The sequence below is a fragment of the Sphaeramia orbicularis genome, chromosome 7, assembly GCF_902148855.1.
Source record: "Sphaeramia orbicularis chromosome 7, fSphaOr1.1, whole genome shotgun sequence".
Taxonomy (NCBI): domain Eukaryota; kingdom Metazoa; phylum Chordata; class Actinopteri; order Kurtiformes; family Apogonidae; genus Sphaeramia; species Sphaeramia orbicularis.
In genome coordinates this window covers 16,071,127-16,090,314 of record NC_043963.1, presented here as the reverse complement: position 1 = coordinate 16,090,314, position 19,188 = coordinate 16,071,127, and the positions used below count along the sequence as shown (strand labels likewise).

General features: G+C 36.3%; 1 protein-coding gene across 1 annotated transcript in view; it reads right to left on the bottom strand.

Annotated features, from left to right (window-relative positions):
- gnas (GNAS complex locus) overlaps nucleotides 1-19,188 on the bottom strand; it is a 36,755-nt gene that overhangs the window by 14,410 nt on the left and 3,157 nt on the right. The window contains exons 2-4 of the mRNA XM_030138994.1: nucleotides 14,537-14,609; nucleotides 6,355-6,409; nucleotides 6,100-6,219 (exon numbers count right to left, since the gene is read on the bottom strand). Coding sequence (XP_029994854.1) covers nucleotides 6,100-6,219; nucleotides 6,355-6,409; nucleotides 14,537-14,609 — 248 coding nt within the window. The remainder of the gene's footprint in view (nucleotides 1-6,099; nucleotides 6,220-6,354; nucleotides 6,410-14,536; nucleotides 14,610-19,188) is intronic.

Below are 19,188 nucleotides of genomic sequence, written 5' to 3'. Positions count from 1 at the left end.
CCTGGGTGATGCCTGTGTACATGTCTGTAAAGGTAAATAGAGGCGCAGAGGAGAAGAGAGGCCCTCAGCCACTACAGACAAACTCGTTGACATGCTGGGACACAGCATGGTTAAACAACGCCTGGTCCTTTTACATTCTTTGTACCAACTGAACAAAAGGTGAAATTCGATGTTTAAGGATGAACAGTATCCTTCAGGACATACGGGATGGTAAAACCTTTGGCACTGCAAACTGAAAATTCCATATTTACCGTTCAGGATATTGAAAATCATGTGGTCTGAAAGGAAATAAGAATATTTTACTTCTGTGATTTCAGTGTTTGGTCAGTGTAAAATGTGACAAAGGCTAATCTCAGGTGTTTTCTGGCATATAGGAGGTTAAATACAGCTAACTGCCAATCACTGCTAAGATTCATTAAGAGTTAAGACTGAGCGCTAGTGACTTCTCTTTCCCACAGTGCTGTGAAACAGTGTCAGGTCATTTATCTTCATTTTTAGTCTTTTGATTTGGACAAAGAGGAAAGAGAAGGAGACAGAAGGTTTGTACTTTCTATTTCTGCAGTTTTTCCTTCCAACTTCAGCTTCTGCAGCTTTAAGAGGGCACCATAAATAGCTCTGTGATGTACAGATGGGTGACAGTTTGAAAGGAAATAAAAATTGCTGGAATTTACTCGAGATGCATGTGAAAAGTTAGTTTGAGAGACAAAAAGAATATGTCTTTTTTTTTCCTGTGACTGGTCTTATTGCATACTATTTGTAGGATGACTTCTACTAAGGGTTTTACCAAGGCATGTCTTCATGGATCTGTTGTCCATGTCCAGTTATGATCATTTGTAACTGATCTCACTTGGCATGTTTTGTTACATATGGGAATGTCATTATGTGCTAATTCACCACCAGTACAGTGAAGGGTTTTGTAAGTGCTGTTGTAGGTTGGTTTTTTTTTTTGGTTTTTTTTTTTTTTTACATTTTCATGTCTTCTAGATTTGGTATTTTTTGATGATTAAATGGAAAAATGCAATTTAACAATTTAAATTTCACACATTTGTCAATAGTTTTTATAGATGATATTTCACATTTAGCTTCTATGTTATCAACAAACTTGCAGGAGACTGTAGCTTGGATGGGGTGGCTGACTGAATACTTTAAATACTATGAAAAAATATTCAGATGAGCAGTTTATGTTTTAGAAATTTTATGCCTAATATTTTGAGTAGGACACAGTCTGAAACGAAACATTTTTCCACAGTCTCTTGTCTGTACTTATTTAGCCGTGAAAACTACTAACATCAAATTCCATAATTTTCCAAAGTGTATAAAATGTACCTTTAAATTTCCATGACTAACTAAGATTCAACGTCAACATAAGGGATGAAATGTTCAAGTGCACCTAACCTCTATGAACACAAGTGGTTAAAAGCGTCTTTGCACAGTCATACAAAACTTGACCTGAACCAAATTCCGTTAAAAATACTCAATGCTCAGGGGGTTAACATATTTTTTTCCTGTTTTATGCATGCAAGTAAAAGACCAATGGAACTTGTCATCCATGGTAACAGATGTTATATTAACCTTTACACTTCCATGCACAAAATACTTTTATTTTGCACAATTCAAATTATCGTTGTTCACTGAAGCATGAAAACTGACCCAGGACACTGGTGTCAATCAAGGCAGAATTACATGGTCAACAGACACATATGACCAGATTTTCAAAATGTCTTTGCATTTTGGTTTCATGCTTTTTTCCCTGAGAGTTTACTTTTGTCTGATACACCCTGTATAGATATGTGACTTCATATCAGTGCAGAGGCTCACACACCAGCCATGCTTATGTAAAGGTGTCGACTATGTAGAGACTACCTAGAGTGACTCAGCAGTGTGTTTGTATGCGCAGGGTCTGTTTAGTCAGTTAACTGGAACTTTTTACTGGATGTGTCCGTGAACTGGTCTAATGAAGGCCACTTCCTTGTTACCGAGCGGGAATACATGAGCACCCATCTCTCTCTTCCTCAGAAATATCAGCTTCTATTGGAATAGGTCCGTCGGCTGTGTGTAACAATACATAGGAAGTTAAGAGCAAAAAAACACAATCAGAGTGATGAGTCGTGTCTCAGTCCTGACTGGAAGCAATGTGTGCTTGTGGACACACAGACACACCAGCTCATGGTATTCCCCCAGCGTCACTGTCCTCTTTTCTTTAAGGCAAATCCTGACGAAAGGAAGAATACACTTTCGCCATCCTGTTTTAGAACTCGGAAACTATGCCGCGCTCGTCATAAACAAGTCAACCAACCAAACAAGTAAAGCCAAACAGCAAACCGTAAACAAATAATTGCTTCCCAACAGCTCAGCATGAGTGGAATTCCTGGGGCGGCAGGGTGATTTAGTGGTTAAACAGAACATCCCGTATGTGAAAACTCACAGAGCGGATCTTTCACTGCCTATGTGTCTTAATGAAGTGTTGCTGAGTAAGACTCTTATTAAATTTCTGCGATGAGGATGGTACAGTAGATGTGCTGCCCCCATCTTTGATTTTTCTCTGTGATGAAATAAAAACCATTTCTATCTTGTATAAATAACATTTTATTTATATTTCATCTATAATAGAGATCATTTTAAATGTATTGTTAATCATAATAGCAGATTTTCCACTGAATAAAACCTTAGCTTGATGCTCTGAAGACACAGAATAACTTGGTATTGTTCGACAGTTTACTGCAACACAATGTATCTCTATAAAACTAATGTCAGTTTTAATAGAACTGTGACTTCACTCTAAAGTTTCTCAACCCAAAAACACTTGTTCCCTTCATATATTGTCCAAAAGTATAGAAAAGATGTACACAGTCACTAAGGAGCAACAATCACTTATTTCCAAATAGATAAATCAGATATAAATGAGATCTCAGGCACCATATATAATTCACAAACATTTTAAGTGCGAGGAGTTAACAGTCTTGTGGCATTATTAAGCAGAGGGACTGTAAATAAACGAAACTGTAATATATTGTACATATTCATTCTACTTCCCTCTACATCTAAATGAACTGTGTGAAATAATATTGCTTACGCATTACAATAAATTATTGTGCATAACAGTCAAATTGTGTATTTAGGCTCTTACAAGAATACTCAGATTAAACCAAATAACTAAAACACCATCTTAAAATAAATTAATTTGCCTAAATATTGCCCATTATTCACTGTAGTGTGGCAAAGAATCAATATTAAAACTTTAGTTTCATTGTTTACTTTTGTTTGTAAGCTAATTTAGGTACTGAAGTGGTACAACAACACTTTTTTAAACAACAGAATCAAAATGAGCTTTATCGGTCAAGTTTGTGCATACAATCAAGGAATTTGATTGAGGCCTACCCTTAGCTTTCATGTATTACAGATAAATATATGTATAGAAATATAAAATAAAGAATAAGAATTTTTCACAAAACTGTACAGTGGAGATCAGGAATAAACCCTGAACCTGGAAATGTGCCTTTCATTGCAATGCTGATGCTGTGTTAGTGAAAGAAATCCTGTCATCTGCATCTTCCCTTATGTGTAAAAAAATCCTTTCATCATGTTCTCCATGACAGCAAACTCATCATGTGTTTTACAGAGTCGTCTTTTATGATCGGTCACGCACATAAGAAAAAAGAAGGAATTAAAACCTTGCTCGCCGTTTCTTGGTGTAATTCTGTCTCTGCTCTTTGTTCTCTCCTTTAACTGTCACATTATAACACTAAACTTATTGAACTGGTTCCTTTCCCCTAAATACTGAAGCTGAAGATGTTCATATTCATTAAACTGAAACGCTCAGTGATATATGATAAGCGGGTGAATGAAAATAAATATTCCACTCATAGTCTTGTTTATATGCAGCAATGCAATTAAAACAGGACTTTTTTCCACCTATGGAGGACTTGTTTGACCTTCTTTCATTCCTCAATCCCCATCATGAAAATGTTGTCAAACACCTGCTGATTTCAGAATCATTCATGTATCATGTATTTTGTGTTTCAAGACTGTGCAGGTTATATGAGAGCATGACCTATGAAATGCGCCGTGATTCAATAACAGGGTTCCTACAGGTTTCTACAAGTTAAATTCAAGACTTTTTAAGACTATTTTGAACAGAATTTAATGCCCATCTCACAGCCGTTCCACTGCACTTGTGTCAACCAGGCTGAGAATAATCTTTTCTCTAACCAGACATAATTAAATTTGCACTTCCCCATGCTTATTTTTTGCTTGCGAGCCACCCCTTAAAGTTCCAAAAGTCATCTGGTGCACATGTATTGGGCTGAATGTTCTGTGGTCATTTCTGCAACGTTATCAATAATTGGTTCCTAATTTATATATAAATTTTAAGGTTTGAACAAGTGGAACTGAGTTGACTAATGTTACTTTCTTTGCAGCTTGGACATTTAAACACAACACAGCCAACAAGTTTATGACAACATAACTTAAGACCTACCATATCAAATTTCACACCTTTTAAAGACTTTTTCAAGGTATTAAATGCAGATTTGTAAAGTCAAGACTTTTAAGACTTTTTAAGCCCCACTGGAACCCTGAATAAGAAAATGTGAAATACATTGCAGGAAATACTCTACTTATGGATATATTTCATCAGTCACATGTCTTCAAATCACCTTATCAGGCTTTCTAAGGAGAAGAATGCAATTGTCTGATCCATTGTTAAATCATATACATACACACAAAAAGGGACATAATGTATATTATACTTAACCTTAACTTTTAAGACAGTGAATCTTGTAAATGCTGCCTTTAAAATGGAACAGCGGTGAACTCATTGGCTACATAAACAGACTTTCAGCACCTCAAAAGTGCCATGACAATAGAAGTTTCATCAACGTGCTTCATTCGTAATGCATTATCTGCTTTTTGGCTTAATTTAACACAAACTATGTCAATGTCTCAGCTGGAGAAACACGGAGCTTTCAGTCTCTTGGTTAAAACAATTAGATAATGGGAATGCACCAGTAGGAATACAAACCCACAGAGACAACATCCATAAGGTCATTAGTAAACCTCAGTGGTTATTCACTGCGTCGAGGGATTATCAACTGGGACTAATATTGCCTGCTATGACATGTACTCATACCTGCTCATACACTGCAAATTATTTGTTTCTTACCAAGATAAAAACAAAATTTAGATTGAGAAGTGTTAGAAAATTTATCTTGTTTTAAGAGTTAATTTCTTATTTTAAGTGTTCATACATCTGTAGACATGCTTATTTCTAGATTTAACAATCTTAATTCAAGAAATCTTGTCAAGTAAATTTATCTTGCTGCATGGACAGATATTTCACTTGTTTTGAGTGTACCTTTTTCCTCAGATTTAGTGTTTTTATCTTGTTTTATAAACCCCTTTTTTGCAGTGTAGGGAGGATGCCTGAAGTGATCTGACAGATTTTTAAACAATCCCAGGTTTATTTAATCCAAACTCACATACTGTCAGCTTCCTAAAATAACTGCTTGGGTCATTTTTTCAGATCTATCAGGAAACACAAAAACTTGAAGATATTAAGATTCGAGACAATAAATCGACGCCGTATTATGCTTCAGAATCAATTAATCATCATCAGCTCAACAAGTCAGTGTTAAACCTGTTAAACCTATACACATACTCCTTCAGATTCACCAAGCGCTTTGTAGAGTAACAAATTCTTTCTTACTTTTCTACCACAATCACTGTATTTTCAGGTTAAAGAAACAAAACAATATGGAAGAAAATTATTTCAACAACATTTCTTACTTGTAAATGATTATGAAACCAGTGCTTGCCCTTCTGTGCATTGTACGAAACTATTTCACATTGATAGCCACGTCCCTGTGGATAGAGCCTTTGTTGTACTGTGGGGAGAATCCTTGTCAGAGCTTAACCCTCAACTTTAGTTTACCCTATTGTTTCCAGTGAACCATGGCCAGACACTCAATCAAGACAAAGAACCATGCAGCTTTGTTGTGGACCTCGCTGGGGTAAAAAAGTCACAAGAAAGGCCCTGAAGTAAGACTTAATCTTTCCTTTGACACAAGTGTGAAGAGCTGTGTATGACATGCTCATACTCACAGATGGAAACTCAAAGTCCTTCTGGTTGACGAGATTGAGGACATACTCGATTCGGTACTGGTTTTCTGGGCAGGCCAACTGTACTGGCGGCGTCAGTGTGCTCATAGCTGTAACTATGGTCTGTGACAAACAAACACAAACAAAACACTTTTTAATATGGACATTAGAAAAACAGATGCCGAGTATCAATATCCTGCTTACTCTGTGAACTCAGCGGCTTAAAGAAGTAACAGCAAAAATGACATCAACACTTACCTCAATAGCCTCTTTAATGTTATTTTTGATGTCCTGAATTTTCTGTTTCTTCTCTCTGAAACAAACACACGTACATAATTTTAGTGATAATTAAAACTTTATCTGTTTGTCAAGATCACTTTAGGATTTATCAAAATATGCACTTTATGCACTGGTTGTTTTCTATTCTATAAACAGTCCACTTGAAAGCTCCTAATAATAGCAGTATGTACTTAGAGAACACAACAGTATAAAATAGTGGTAGACCAGGCTGGCTAAATTAATCTGCAACGGCTGGTGATTATTTCACGAGGACACATCTGCAAGTTTTTCTTCTCTCTTAACCACAACAAACAGAGATGCTGCTATCTGCTGATAAATACTGTTATTTTTCATTCATAACTTCTACTTCACCAAGCAAGGACAGTGCAGACATAATAGTGTTACATAAATTTAAATTGATCAGTTTTATAGTATGTCTCATCAACAGTTCTAAAACAAGTAAAAACATATCAGCATTATGTAGTGACCAATAATAACCCCAAACTTAAACCAAAACGTGCTGCACATGTCCAACAGAGGACATGACATACAGTCTGTGTATGTCTGCATTCGACACAAATAAAAAGTTGTCAAAGTTTACACTAGAGTGGTGCTGTACTACTAATAACCCCTTGAGCCAAATGAGCAGAAGTACTAAGGTGACAAGTATTGTTTTTATGAAATTAGAAAGTACAGGGAGTGAGCTCTGTGTTACCATGACATAGTACACTACAGTGTGCTGCACTGGTTTGTTTTTGATCTGGGAAGGGTAAACAGACCTTCATTGGCAAGCGTTGTAGAAAAATTATGTCTGTCTGCTGTGAAGCACAGCTGTTTGTACAAAACATCAGAGTCTCTGTGACAGAAATGTTTCTAATGAAGGCAACCAGTTAGTCTATCTTTCACCTTGAGCCTGCTAGGACAACAGCGCATTGTGTTTACAATAGTTCTATGTCAGTGACAAAGAATGAGATGGGCCTCTTTGTTCTGTGCCAGTTTGTACTTCTTCACAAGTGAAACTGCAGCATTAGACCACATCTAACCCATGCAGAAGTGAATTACCTGCCTGATGGAAGTTGCTCTCATGTATGTAGATCCGTGCAAGGGTTACATTCGGGGTGGGGGTTTATCAGCCAGGATAGTATGCACTTAAAAGTTACATTGATCTACGAAGTGTCTGATAAGAATGTCTACATATTTCCTTCACAGCGTTATACCAGATAAGTTAAAGCCATCCTTACCTTGCTTATATTGACCCTAATATCCCAGTAAATATCCAAATAATAATTCAAACCAATAAAAAAATGCCTCATATAACCAATTCAATCAGGAGACACAGGTTCAATCAAAAGGAATCTGGTCTGAGAGGTGCTCTACCCTTTGAGAATCCTATCATTTAACAAAATAAACCCCTTGTCTACTTTTCCCCAGTTGGAATAAATGTGTCGTCTCTACAGGGAGCGAACTTTAGGTAACCTAGTAACTTGATGAATTTCCAAGACAGACACAAGCATCGAGGTACCACAACAAAACCTGTCTGTGGCTGATCCTACTTTTTTTTAAAGACCATAAAAGATACTATGTTGATTAAATGTCTTAAGCTTAAGAAATTGTAAAACACAAGAAAAAAAGAAATAAAAAAGGACGTTCTTCCAACTATTGGATTTGTGTAGCAAAAGTCTCAAATTTAACTTCTCACATAAATAATGGTCTTTGATGGAAATATAATAGATCAAAAATAAAATTAAGCTAAAATCCCTTGGAATTATTACAATTAGTTTGATTAATTACTGTGATTTACTGACTTAGGTATTACTTTGATGATAATTTTTCAATAAGGGAGGAGACAATACAAAAAATATCATCTATTATATTGGCCTTTAAAAAAACATTATTGTTCAATTTCAAATATTAACAAAAGTTAGAGGATAACCTTATTTTGCATTCATGCAACAGGTCATGTCTGCATGACGAATCATTCTTTTACATGTGAATCTCCAAAATTTAACTCAGATTCAGCAGAATGCAGATAGTTAACAGAGTTCATAGTAAAGACTTAACACTTTCATAATAAATCTACTGAAATGGAAACAGGCTGACAATATAAATTTGCAAACAATCAGTGTAGAAGGAATTAATACATGAAGTAGGTATATATATATATATATATATATATATATATATATATATAGAGAGAGAGAGAGAGAGAGAGAGAGAGAGAGAGAGAGAGAGAGAGAGAGAGAGAGAGAAAGAGAGAGAGAGAGAGAGAGAGAGGGAGAGGAAAAAAAATATGTATATATATTCAGGCTTAGAGATTCACATACGCAGATTCTGTTTTAATTGATTATTACAGATGTCGAATACCTCTGTATATGTAGTCAAACAACTGGTTAAACGATTGATATCAAGCAAGATGGTGCCTAGATGACATAACAACATCTACCTAAAAAGACATAAGTCTGCTTTGGGAAAAAAAAAAATTATTTATTTTACACTGATCAACACTTAGCCTACAGTATAAACCCTAAATCCCATAAATTCCATAACAACAGGAGGCCATGAACATATTTAGGCTCCACATTTATGGAGCTGTTCAATCTATCCTTACATACAGTCTGCACTACATTCACAATTCAATGTGAGTAACACTGTCAACCCTAACGGAGCCAGAGACACCTTTGAGATCACTGTGCACCAGGAAATAACAGAGGAAAAGAGAGTACGAGGGGAGAGGTGGCGTAAGACACAGAGTTTATTGGGTTAAGAGGGAGATTAAGCAGGCCTTGTTTACATTTTCAACCTGATAGTCATTAAAAATCACATGGTCTTTACAAAGCTGCATGTGTGCAATCTCTTGTCATTCGAGTGCAGTTACATGCCAGCTTTCTCTTGTCAGAAACAGACGAGTATGACACTTAATACATGTAACAGTGACAGCCTCTAATTGTGAAGACAATAAGCGAAAAAAACCCAAAATGTAGTGAGCATCTCAACAGTAACACAGCTGGGTGCACTATGTCGTTTCTTCCCTTTACTACAAAGCGAGTGACGGGTTTACAACAATTATACAGCAAGCAGAGGCTACAAAAGTTTGGATCGGACATACATATACTGGTTCTATTTAATCAATCATTTGTAGAGTATTGTCACTTTTTTCTTTACTGCTTGGTATTCTTCATTGTCTACTGCTAATAAGAACAAACTCAACCAGATTGTTAATGTGTCTAGTAAGACTGAAGCTCAACATCTTTTATACTTTTCAGTATCGCTGTGTTAAACTAAATCAGTTGATATATGTATGTGCACTTGCACTTTGTTGTGTTTTATTGTTGGTGATGCTATAGAATAGCTCTTTGTTATGATTGTAGTCTATCCTGTTCTGTTCTGGAATTTTATACAGCTGTGAACCAGACACTGCTCAAGACCAGAGAAATTTATTTGATCAGATACTGGATTTAAAGAATACAGATATGATAGTTGTAAAAATGGGAATATTGGATGTGATAAATCGGTCATGGAAGATAATCGACTGGAGCAGACTCGGTCCAACTGTGCCCAATCAGTCCTCACGTCCACATAACATTCATAAGCCACTTTACACAGAGATCCCGGAAAAAAGGTGAGATAGTGATCCCACCTTTTTGCCACCATTCACTGATTTACACAGCCAAGCCAAAGGAGTAACCGAGCTGAGACAGGCTGGACTTGTTCACAGTGGACCTCCGTTCTGGAATCAAAGGGCTGGTGATGAAGTGCAGCATACAGTGTGACGTATAAATTGCGTGTTGGAAACAGCCCGAGCATAGTGTGTTGGCTCGGCTCTCAAAACAACACTAGAAGACCAACAGGGCCCAGTGATGTTTGTTTTAGCAGTGCACATTTTAAGTTTAATTCAAACTAAAACCAAGCTTATGAGCAGAGCTGAAACCAATTAATTGATTAGGTGCTTGAAGCAAATGCAAAAATTCACGATTCGATTAATCAACTCGAATTGATTGAAGGGAAATATTCTATTGCAGTTTTCCTGAATGAGCTCTATGCACAGCCCCTCTACTTCCTGAAATTCAGGTGGGTCCTTTATTTCCTGTCTTTCATTATTGGACACACTGATTAATCCAGGTGTGTCCGCTGCTTCTTGGTGTGACTACTGATTAATTAGGCACACCTGGATTAATCAGTGTATCCAATAATGAAAAACAGGAAATAAAGGACCCACCTGAAGTTCAGGAAGTAGTGGGGCTGTGAGCCCATCGAAGCTTCTTTGTGCGTCACAATAAGCATTTGTGTGAAACACAACAGTGCAACGAATGTTTAACAGCAGAGAAACGAAGGAAACAAAGCTTTGATTCAGGAGAATTGTGGTTGAGTGATTTTTTTTTGGGATCACTTTGAGTCGATTAATCGTTTCAGCTCTACTTCTGAGTGTCCTTAATAGCAACCGTTCATCATGTTCATTATGTTCTCATATCAACGCGGCCTTTCTAGTCATATTGATATGTTTGTTTACTGTACACGGCCCACGCTCATTTTCCCCAAGGCGCTTAGGTTGCACACACAATACGTCATCAAAACGTCACACCTTGGAACAAGAGGTGTTCCTTTAACATAGCGTTCTGGAATCATGATTCCACCTTCATCACAGCTCTGTTACTACCTCCAGAGGTGTCACAGAGCAGTGACAGAGGTGGGACCAAATGATCCCTCCATTTCTTTTACACAGACATCGTTCCGGGATAAAGGTGAAATATTCCCAGAACAGACGTGCTGTGTAAAAGGGGCTACAGTCATTAAGTGTGTGCCCAGCTCAACCTATTCACTAGTTACTTGTTTCAGCACAGTTCTTGTTGAATACATTTTTAACATGATTAACTGTTGGTTGATAAACCATTAACATACTGAACTCCTCCACATCATCATAGTTTCCATTCAAATAGTGGTTAAACCCCATTCATTCACTCTTAGAAACTGTCCCACACAACCCTTGTCTTCAACTGCTCAACATTTAGCAGCTCCACTGAAAGGAGAGCGGTTACACTGTATGCCTTGCCCAAAGGCAGCTCAGTCATAGAGAGAACAGATGAAGAGCTGAGTCAGTCATTCATTCATTCATTCATTCCTCTTAAAAACCAGACCAGGCTTCCAGTCACAAGCCAAGTACTTTGACCTTTAGGTTACCACAACACTCAATCCATTCACCCAAAATCTTTTAGAACAAGCGTTATTGAACCCTTTCAGTCTCAAATCACTAAATTAATGTGGTGCCTCAGGATTCAGGCTCATTAAAATATGTTGCTATACTTGTCATGTGGACACCCAAAAGCAACCAGCCTGCAAGACCGGTTTATTTTCATGTTAAAACACTAAGATGACTGGTTGGTACACACTAAGACATGACATCTGACTTCACATTCATAATAAAAAAATACACAAGTCAAACACATACAGTCACTGGAGCAACATATAAGGACAGACTCGAGTTTACTACACATGCAGATACAAAGAAGTCACACATAGCTCGGTAAACAAAAAATCATCCAGATAATTCAAGCAATTTCACAGATCTGACTGGAAGTGATGATGCTGTATGTGTCTGTGTGTCTCATTAATGAAGACACCCACCCGTCTGTAGACACAAACAGACGCATATACTGATAAGCACGCACACACTGCTCAGTGCTGTGGAGTCACGCGCTGGGTCATACGCTCTCGTCTGCCTTAGGTGCTGATTTTCTAGTTTAACCTTGCAAGAAGCTTCCATCCTCATCACAAGCACTGGACCAATACATGCCAAGTCACTAAAGCTTGGTATTTTGTTTCCTTACTGAAACAAGTCAGTGATATGGCAGCTAAAATGCATGAAAAAAAACACAGCAGAATTTGATCTTATTGTTATGTTATTATTTCATCTTCTGCAGTTTAACGTATTGTTGCAACGGAGCAGGGAAAGAACAATGCCTGGGCCACTTCCCGATCTGTCAGTGTGTTATCTCAACTGCTATGGACTGTTACATTCTGATGCTTTATGTAAACAGAGCATGGAATTAAGTTTAATGATGGTGGTCTAGTTAATTTATTCTCACTAGTGGCTTTTCCATTGGACATATGTGCAAAACTTTACCGATATTTACTAAATGTCGAAAAAACAGAAGTGTGTAATGTTGGTTTTTCCATTAAATCACAAATATGATGATTTGTTTATTATTGCGAGATGACATGAGAAGTCATTCCATAAACATGGCAACGAACATAAATATCATGTTGATTTACAGATATATTCATTATTATTATATATTACCCCTCTATCCTCTGCTAAATTAAAAAATGATTTGGTTTCCTAGTGTGTCCACACATACCGCGCCGTGTTTCTTTTAAAACTCTTCTTCTTCACTTGTTGTAACATCCATCAACATCTGGTTTTTATTCATGTGACTCTACAGTAGTTGCAGAAAAAGGTCTTTCCATTGCAGTTTTGCATGATATATCAATGTCGCTACAAAAAAAAAAAAAAACCTCTTGCCAGCGCAAACACTTTTCATCGAAAAACAAGAGTTTCAGCAAAACTGTCATCTTTCCATTGGCAAATTTTTATGTGCAAGTTATATTCGGGCAGTTTGAGGGTCAATGGAAAAGCGACTACTGTTGCGTTTTGTACTCTTATATCTATACAGAGCTGTTGGCTAGTGTTAGCTACCTCACAAGTAGGAAGTGTATAAATTAAAATTAAAAACGTAAAACCTACACTCAAATTGAGTCCAAAAACTATAGACCTGCCTAGATGCTTTTACATGCACAGAACATTTAACCAGAACAGAACTTTTCAGATATGTGCAAAGTAATTTCCTCTATTCTACAAGAAATGTCACCAAAGAAAGAGAGGAAATTGTTTTTCAACTTTTCATGATTTAGATGTTTAAGATGGAACCACAATGTGTTGTAGGAAAAATATTAGCATCTATTTCTGTAGTACTATAGTATTTTAGACCATTGAAGTCTCCAACAAAAAAGGTTTCATCAGCTACAGACCGGTTTTGTTTTGCTGCTACCATGTTTCTGACCCTCCTGGAAACTCCCAATCTGACCTAATGTTACCCCCACATGGGTCAAGCGGAAAACAAGAGAAACGATCAAAGGTTCACAAGGTTAGCATTATCAGAGGTTTACGCCACTGGCCCTATCGAGTTTCAAAACTCCTTGTGATCAGGCCAGACTTTATTCTGATTGTGCAGTTATTCTGAATATTAGTGGAACATTAGAATACATGTAAACGCTGACTTCTGTTCAGATTAATTCTTTCAGATGTAATTGCTCGATTCACTACAATCCAATAGATAAGGCTATGATCATTATGTAATTTTAGTGAATAATTGTCATACATAAATACCTTTTCTCCTCATTTTATACCATTACTGTACTATAAAACTAATAATAGTTTAACAATGCACATCTAATGAATCACTGAACACTGGCAAAATACAAATTACATTTCTGTTTGCTTTCTGGGCTCTGTAAACAAAACTTTTCATTGGGCTTAAAACCATCTGAAAGACAATAAATACTTTAGAAAAATGCATAGAATTTTTTTTTTTTAATCTGAAGTTGCTTTAACTTTAAATTCAGGCGCTGTTAAACTATAGCACAAGAAGTGGCCACGAATAAATGACATCAGAAAAAGAGCAGCTAGATCCACATACAGTGGAAAAAGATGTGAAAAATGATGAAAATATAACCATTTGTTAGTATTAACCAGCTGATTTTTTTTGTAGATTGGTTCAAACCGTGTTCAGATCAAATACTGTTTATCATATAATATTTGTAACAGACACAACTGTCCAACAAAAATCACACTAGTTCTGTAAATATATTTGTTTAGAACACAGTGTGACTCAAAATGGCTAATATGACCAGCTAGCTAACATCCATGGGTGTTTATAAATGAAATTAACCTTTTCAATCAAGCCATAACAGCTCAATTTTCACAATGTAGACATATTACTACAATCACCATAAAAAACTACAAATAAAAACTATTAAACCCAAAACACAGCCATTATGAACCAGAAATCAGCATCCCAGTTGAAGTTCTGAGTTTCATAGTCTGAGTAGATACTATCTAAATCCCTTTTGCATTATTTCTTTTTCTCTCGTAATCTACTGTTCTTACTCTGCATTGAAGCCGTTGACATGGAGAATCCTCATCTGTTTCACTATGGTGCTCTTTCCTGACTCTCCAGCGCCTGAAAGGAAAAAAAAACAGAAAATGAGATACACTGTTAGTGATTTGTTGACATGTAAAACTAGACAAACGCACACATCTATTGCTGTACAAAGTGTTGGAAAACATTTTTTCTTAAAAACTTTAAAGTGCAGTTCAATTTACTGTATGTTTTTGTTTTTTTTTAACTTATGCGTAAAACTTTCATTTGACACAAAACAAATTTCACACCCTTTTTTTGTTTTGGAAAACTAGAGGTAGAAGCAAGGACGGTGCTGCATGGTCATGGCTGAAATAATAAACTGGATTATTCCACTAGACACTGTGATCACAATCACAAGATTACATTTCTAGACTTGATGACTGCTGCATTTAGGCTAATATTTCTCCTTTTGAAACAGACTGAAATAATTCCCTGAATGTATTAATAAGTGTCAGAAAAAGTGTAAGAAGGGCACTTAACATTTTTAAGATGGTAACATTTGGTATACTATGTAGAAAAAATAGTAATAATAACAATTTGAGTGAGATGATTGTGTAGTACCTAAATTAAATTTGTTGAGGTGTAAATGCAAAGAAAATGTCAAGCAAAGAAAATGTGATCTCTATTCTTCTCATGGTAGGTGAATATTGTTCACATTTAAGGTTGAAAATGATCCTCAGTTTTCAGGATATGTGAGTGTACTAATAAAGATTTCTGTTATTTATGTGACATATAATCAAGAATGATGAAAAAACAAACATCAAAGTGAGTAATTTTTGATCAGATGTCAGTGCTTTTTGTGAGTAATGCCAGATTACCTGTAAAATTACAGTAAATCCATTTACTCATACTGAAAGGGTTTAAATAAAAATTGGATGCACTGTTAATTATTTAGCTGTAAACTGCAGGTCCCTTCATGGTCTGTGTGTCTTTGTAATAATGAAACTCACAGCTCACACTCTGTAATATCATAAGTGGTATTTGTATCTGCATAAACATGAACATTTACCCGTTGCAGCGCTTTCACATCCTTTCTCACAGCCTTTTTAATTTCTACAAACTATCCATTTTGAAACCTCAGTGTGAGTTGACACAAAAAGTTTGGACACCACCTTCAATGTTTTGACCATATCAGGGATGGTGATGAAGATTCAATACAGCTTTAGTGAAGATGAGACTCCAAATTAAAATTTTAAATTTCCTCCAGGAGACTGATGAAGGGCATCTAAATCTTTACTCAAATAAATAGAATGTAACTCAACTACAGTAGTTCAACACTAAACACTTTCCATTACTAATGACAGCTAATAAATACATTTTAAGTTGGGTTTTCTACAAACTCCACTTAACTGTTTCTCAAAATTCAGCAAAAGTTTTACATTAATATGTGAATATCACAGTCTTCAGACCATTTAGATTTAAACAGCAAATTAAAATAAAAAGTACATGTAAAATAGCGTTTCATAAGTGAAAACGGTCTACTTGTTCACCCTAAGTCTTGCCACTCTGATGTTCATGTAGAGTTTCTGTGTTTTTTTTAAATTTACATTAAAAAGTGAATGAGTGAATGATATCCCAGTCTAATCAGAGGTGTGTCACCCACTGACACGTCAAGACGAGTCAGCTAAAGCTTGTTAATTTTCTTCTGAAGTCGTTTTACTGCTGTATTTGGAAACAGGACCACAAGGGCAGTGATTTTGCCTCAATTGGTTCATTTATTTGTCGGTTTGAATCCAGTACGGAACAGTAATGAGTAAGGTAGTATAAATTACTAAAAACACCAAAGTCAACTAAGGCTGTAGAAGTGCAACATCGGAGGGACATAGGTAAGTATATTAGACATCAGGATTTCACTTCCTTGTGGGAAAAACTGTAGGTACATCATCTGACCAAAAAATGGCAATAATATTCTACTTACAGTGTAGACTTCAATGATATTAACTTATCTTTAAGGTGGCAAAGCAGTACAACACATCAAACTAACCCTTTCAGACCCTAATATACACGGGTGTCTTGTGATTTTCTGTCCTGGGGAAGACCTCCTGTCTCACACATCCACCCCCTCCCCCTTCATGGAGTGGATGGAGTTTACAATGTTAGGCAGCTACTTGCTAACAATGGGGTACCTGCTGCCTGAGTAAGTTTAATGTTAACTAGCAATGAAACATGCTGTGACGCTTCTGTTGCCTTTGTTTTAAAGTACATGAGGGCAAATATTTTAACATAGAGCTCTGGCATTTTAGTGACACGGAAATCTGCGTTTCCATTTGATCCAGAAGATACCAAGTATAAAGAAACAGTCCAGTTTCTATTACATTATCAGAACTGCTGTAAAAGAGTCGGTGACTTGGGCACTTTGCTACAGTGCATACTATGTACTCATAACATCATGCTCTCAAACCTGCCTGATGACCTCATGGCACAATGTCCACCCTTCAGTTTGTCTCACATCTCCCTCTCAACAGTATACTGTCTATTAAGGCAGACATACCATAATACCACAATAGATATATGAAACTATCACCATTAAACTAATAGAATTTTGTGCAGTACTGTAGCATAGGTAGGAGACTTTTCCATTTCCTTACTATATTTTTATTTTCTCTGTAAATACATTCAACTAAGCTATTTTAGTATCTAGTTCATATTATCTCTACAAACTACTTTCCCTTTTCTTTTTTTTTTTATTTATATAAAACTTGCATGCTGAAAATGCAGTTCCAATACCTGGTCCAGGCTTTGACACTCTTTGCTAAAACTATAAAGTATTAATAAAAACTGTTCAGCATCAGCCTAAAGTTTGGTCATATTCTAAGGCAATCTGTAAAGTATGGTAAAGCCTTAACAAATACTGTAGTACTGCAGTACCACTGAGGAGGACCCTGGTCTAACAGAAAATGTTCTCGCTGTGTTGGCTATTCAGGGTCCCATGCTCTTTTCCAGAAATTATCTTTGAGGATATTTCCTGTGATTATATTAATATGTAGTTCTATGTTTAAGTCTGATTTAAAGGGGTCACATTTTGCTAAACCCACTTTTATTAGTTTTTGATACATTAATTTGTGTATTTGGACCCTAACAGTTCAGAAAGTTTGAATTTGAACCCTCCAGGTGCTGCAAAGCTATCTTGATATTCATTCTGGCAAAAATCGAGAGGATTTCTACAACCCGTTTCAATTCCTTCTTAATTTGTTATGTCTATAAATAGTTATGTCACGACATTTGTACATATAACGTCAAGACTTCCGACAAACATTTCTCCGAGTACGACATAATTGTTTGTCAGCAGCAGCAGTTGTAGTCCATACTGAAAATATGTCCAAACTTTGAGCCGATTACCTAAAATGCTCAGTTGTTGGTTGTATTGGCAAACTCAAGTGGCTGAACAGGACAGAGTGCACTGTGAACAACTTAGAGGGGGTGGGGCATGAGGTGGCTCATTTGCATTTAAAGGGCCAGCGCTGAAAACGACCTTTCTGGAGTCATTACTCAGACATATTGTTGAAGATGGACCTGTGGAGTTGAATTAATGAAGAATTCAGACCCAAGCAGAGCATTTACAGTTTATGTAGACCACAGGGAAATGTTTTAAAATGCATAATTCCATTTAAAAAAGCAAAATATCACTCCTTTAAAGCTGTGCAGTCTATGCCTACAATGTACTGAGAATTTCGAGGTGACCACCACTTTGGAATTTAAGGCCTCTTCCAACTCCAACTCTGACGGTGGTCTTCACAAGAAAGTACTTTTTTCTAAAAGCCTTGCAGTTGGTAAATTTCTGTCCTTTGTAACTCCAGCTGCAACTACACCGTACTGATCTGACTTTTTCCTCCTACAGCAAGTGTTGTGATCTGTCTGAACTGCAGGAGTATACCTTGCTTCTGCATACTTGAAGTGCTTGTTGAAGTTACAGTGAAACCGGTTGCATTATTGTTTTAAGGTAATCGCTGTCATTATCTTGAATAATTAGACCTCCTATCCCTCGAGGTGGTTGAAGACATGGCATGCATGATCAGGATGGTACCACCTCCCCCTCATTTTCACCTGAGAAAACCCTTGACTTATCTATGAAATCATGCCTTACATACTTAGAAATTAACATAACACTTCAGTTTAAAACTGAATTGTAATGATTGTTTAGGGAACTCTCACACCACCTTCTCACCTTTACAGTCATATAGTAGTTCATTATTTTGCCTGTTGGGAATTCCAGATTGAACATGACAAACCCATTTCAAAGCTAGAGTTAAGTTTGCTGGAGTTTTACATTTTCCCTAAGTCTTTGTCAGATTATCACACTGTGCTTTAGGTTTTTTACCAATAATATAAAGTGGAGTCTTTAAGGAGGCTTTTATTATTATCAAACTATCTCAACAATGTACATTTATAAGGTGGCAATGGTGTTCTAGTAGTTCATCCTGTCAGGGCAAAAATAGGAGAATGTTGAAATAAATTAAGACTGTTTATATTTTGTTTCATTTTACATGATTGGAAAATTATTAAATTGTTCTCTTAGTTTTTCAGAATGTATAGGAAGGCTTATTGTAATTTTGAAAATGCATTAAGAGTTTAAAAAAGTGACTTCTCATTGATATATCCTCACTAAACTTTTGTACTT